The sequence below is a fragment of the Morus notabilis genome, unplaced genomic scaffold (genome assembly GCF_000414095.1).
Source record: "Morus notabilis unplaced genomic scaffold, ASM41409v2 Scaffold37, whole genome shotgun sequence".
Classification (NCBI taxonomy): domain Eukaryota; kingdom Viridiplantae; phylum Streptophyta; class Magnoliopsida; order Rosales; family Moraceae; genus Morus; species Morus notabilis.
This window is the reverse complement of record NW_010363279.1, coordinates 147,972-150,670: the sequence shown is the minus strand read 5'-3', so window position 1 is coordinate 150,670 and position 2,699 is coordinate 147,972. Positions and strand designations below refer to the sequence as shown.

Sequence of the window (2,699 nt, the reverse complement as noted above, 5' to 3'; positions counted from 1 at the left end):
TCTTTCCCTCTTAATAAAGCACTGAATCGGAGCATCTCTTGGCCCGGGCTATTAAATTTGTTATTATAAAAAAAATATATCAATTTATGGGTTGGAAATTAGTAATTTAAAAAAGAAAAAGAAAAAACTAAGAATGCATTTAAAAATAAAAAATAAAAAATAAATCACCTGCTTCAGTGAGATAGGGAAGGTAAGCCAGCCACATTGCTCAGGAGTCTTGACGACCTCCTTTGTGATTTCCCTCCAAGACCTGCAAACAGAGGCACAAGCAACCACATCCCTCCGAGCAGGCCACGAGGTCTCACTCGCTTCCACGCGTTGGATTATGTCGATGAGCAACTCCGGCGGCAAGTTCGCCCACCGGCTCTGCTGAAACAGCGTGGAAGAAGCCGGCCAAGACGGCGAAGGCCGCGGCGCCCCCGACGAAGACGAAGCTTCAGGTGCAATATGGGATTTAGTCCTGCGATGACTGCCGTGCTTTGGCAATACCCCTCTTCTCGATATGCTCCCAATGCCTTCCCTCATCTCCCTAACTATGCTTTTGAATGGCATCTTTACCAAATTAACTAAAACAGTTTCTTTCGTTTCACTACAAAACAGAAATAATTGGAAAGCAAAATTGTTGATTACTACAAACTCAACTGAATTTGTCATGAGGTTGAATCTTAGATCTAGTAATTAGAAACAATTGAAGCATATTTAATCGACGGGAATGGTGAAGAAATGAGTTCGATTTTTCAATTTACCTGGTGGATCAGGGATAGTTGATTCCAAGTGTTGGATTCAAAAAACCTTATTGTCCCCAAGTCATCGCAATCTGCCAAAAAAATTTCGAAACTTTATGAAATCAGCAACGAAAAAGAAATATCTTTACTTTAAGCCAACTGAATATCTTCTAGTACGAACAATGCACACCTAATGCGAAACAAATGCAAAACAAACATATGAAGAATACCAAAAAAAAAAAAAAAAAGTTTTTTTTTCTCAAGTGATATTCGGAAGAACACCGAAATAGACATGAAATTAGAGGAAGGCAAAACAATGCGTTCCAGATCGCAAAACCTCTGGAAAATTGAAGAACTGGAGATCCGATATTCCGATCCGCAGAAACAAAAATTTCACATTCCAACGCCTTCTCACGAATCAGAAAATCTCAGATCGCACCCCAAAAAAAAAACCTCAAAAAGAGAGATTTAGAGAGATTCATGTACCGAGTGAGGAGGCAAATGCGTGGGATTTCTGAACAAAAACACCACCTCCGAGAGAGAGAGCTTCGAAGAAATCGTGAGGCGAAAATAAGGAATATAGGGAGGAATCTTTTGAAGGCCACGACCAATGTCTCGAACGAAGCAAAAAAGCTGTAAGAAAGAGAAAAATGAGGAAAATGGTGGAAAAAGGAAAAGAAAGGAAAGTGTGGCGACCAAGGGCAAGATATTAAAACTAGGAAAAAATGGCGACCATGAGTTCCGTTATAAATGGGAGGAAAGAGAAAGAGAAAGAAAAGAGAAACCCTAGAGACTCCATTGATCTAGAAGAAGAAGAAGCAAAAAGAAACCGCCATTGACATTGGCATTGGCAATGGGCACCTGAGGCTGAGCCCACTGGTGCAGCCACAAACAACCCACGTTTGCTTCCTCCCTTCCTTCCACAACCACACCCCAAACCAAACCAAACCAAACCCACGCTCTTTCTTTCTTTCTTTCCTTTTCTTCCTCGGATCTACCGAATCTCTCTTTCTTTGCCTTTTCGCTATTATTATAATGTAAAAATTAATTAATTAAAAAAAAGATTTTGCTTGAATTCTTTTTTTTTTTATGGTGAGTAATAAGTTATTTAATTGAGAGATGATTTAAATTATAATTCATAATTTTTTATATTATTTTTTTTATAAAAAATATATTTAAATTAAAAATAATTCTAATGATGATTATAATCATGTCTCTTAAATTTTTTTTTTTAGGAGAAATGCTTGCGTGTGGTATGCTCGGAGTCTAATTTGATCTTTTCAATTATCGGGCCCTGCCAGTGCCAGATAGTGAAGGGGTGTCCTTTGTCTTTTCGCCTTTGTTTCAGCATACTTGTCTCTCCGTTTCAGCAGAAGTTCGAATCTCGCGGTCCAATCTGTCTGATCATCTCTTAATACTCATAAAAAAAATTTCACAAAGTGAAAAAAAAAATTAATTAACTTCATGTATTGATTAATCGATTTTTTTTTTTAAAAAGTAATGGATTGTTTTTGGAAAGACCGTGAATTGTAAATCATGGTGCGAAATCCTGTCATGAGTAAATCCATTTATAAATCAAGAGAATATTTGTTTTTCAAGAGAAAAAGGAATGGTTCAGACTTAATTATAGGTATTCAATCATTTTGAGTACTCAATAAAAAAAAACATTTTGATTGAGTAAAAAAGTTTTTCAATAAAAAAAAACATATAATTGAATGCAAATAATTAGTTGGAAGTGTAAAGGAAATCTATAACTCGTATCATATTATAGCAATTTTTGCACGAAGAAAGAAATTTGATGTACTACGGCATGTAATTGTGGGACATGTTAAGCTATAATTAACGGGTAACTAAAGGCATTAGAAAGAAAGAAGGGGGAATTTATAAGGCAGGAGTAATGAATTTAGAATATTTCCAAATTGATACTTCGTTTTGCAAGAAAAAAAAAATGACATTTATTCAATTGACACAAAT

The 2,699-nt window shown here is 36.0% G+C and overlaps 1 protein-coding gene across 2 annotated transcripts in view; it reads right to left on the bottom strand.

Moving 5' to 3' along the window:
- Positions 1-1,711, bottom strand: part of LOC21392370 (tubby-like F-box protein 5) — a 3,674-nt gene extending 1,963 nt beyond the window's left edge. The window contains exons 1-5 of one of the 2 annotated variants that reach the window (XM_024169320.1): positions 1,587-1,711; positions 1,212-1,358; positions 747-817; positions 169-589; positions 7-48 (exon numbers count right to left, since the gene is read on the bottom strand). In XM_024169320.1, coding sequence (XP_024025088.1) covers positions 7-48; positions 169-552 — 426 coding nt within the window. In that variant the 5' untranslated portion in view covers positions 553-589; positions 747-817; positions 1,212-1,358; positions 1,587-1,711. Of the gene's footprint in view, positions 1-6; positions 49-168; positions 590-746; positions 818-1,211 lie in introns of both variants that reach the window. The other variant, XM_024169319.1, reaches the window with a different exon arrangement.
- Between the last annotated feature and the right edge of the window lie 988 nt (positions 1,712-2,699).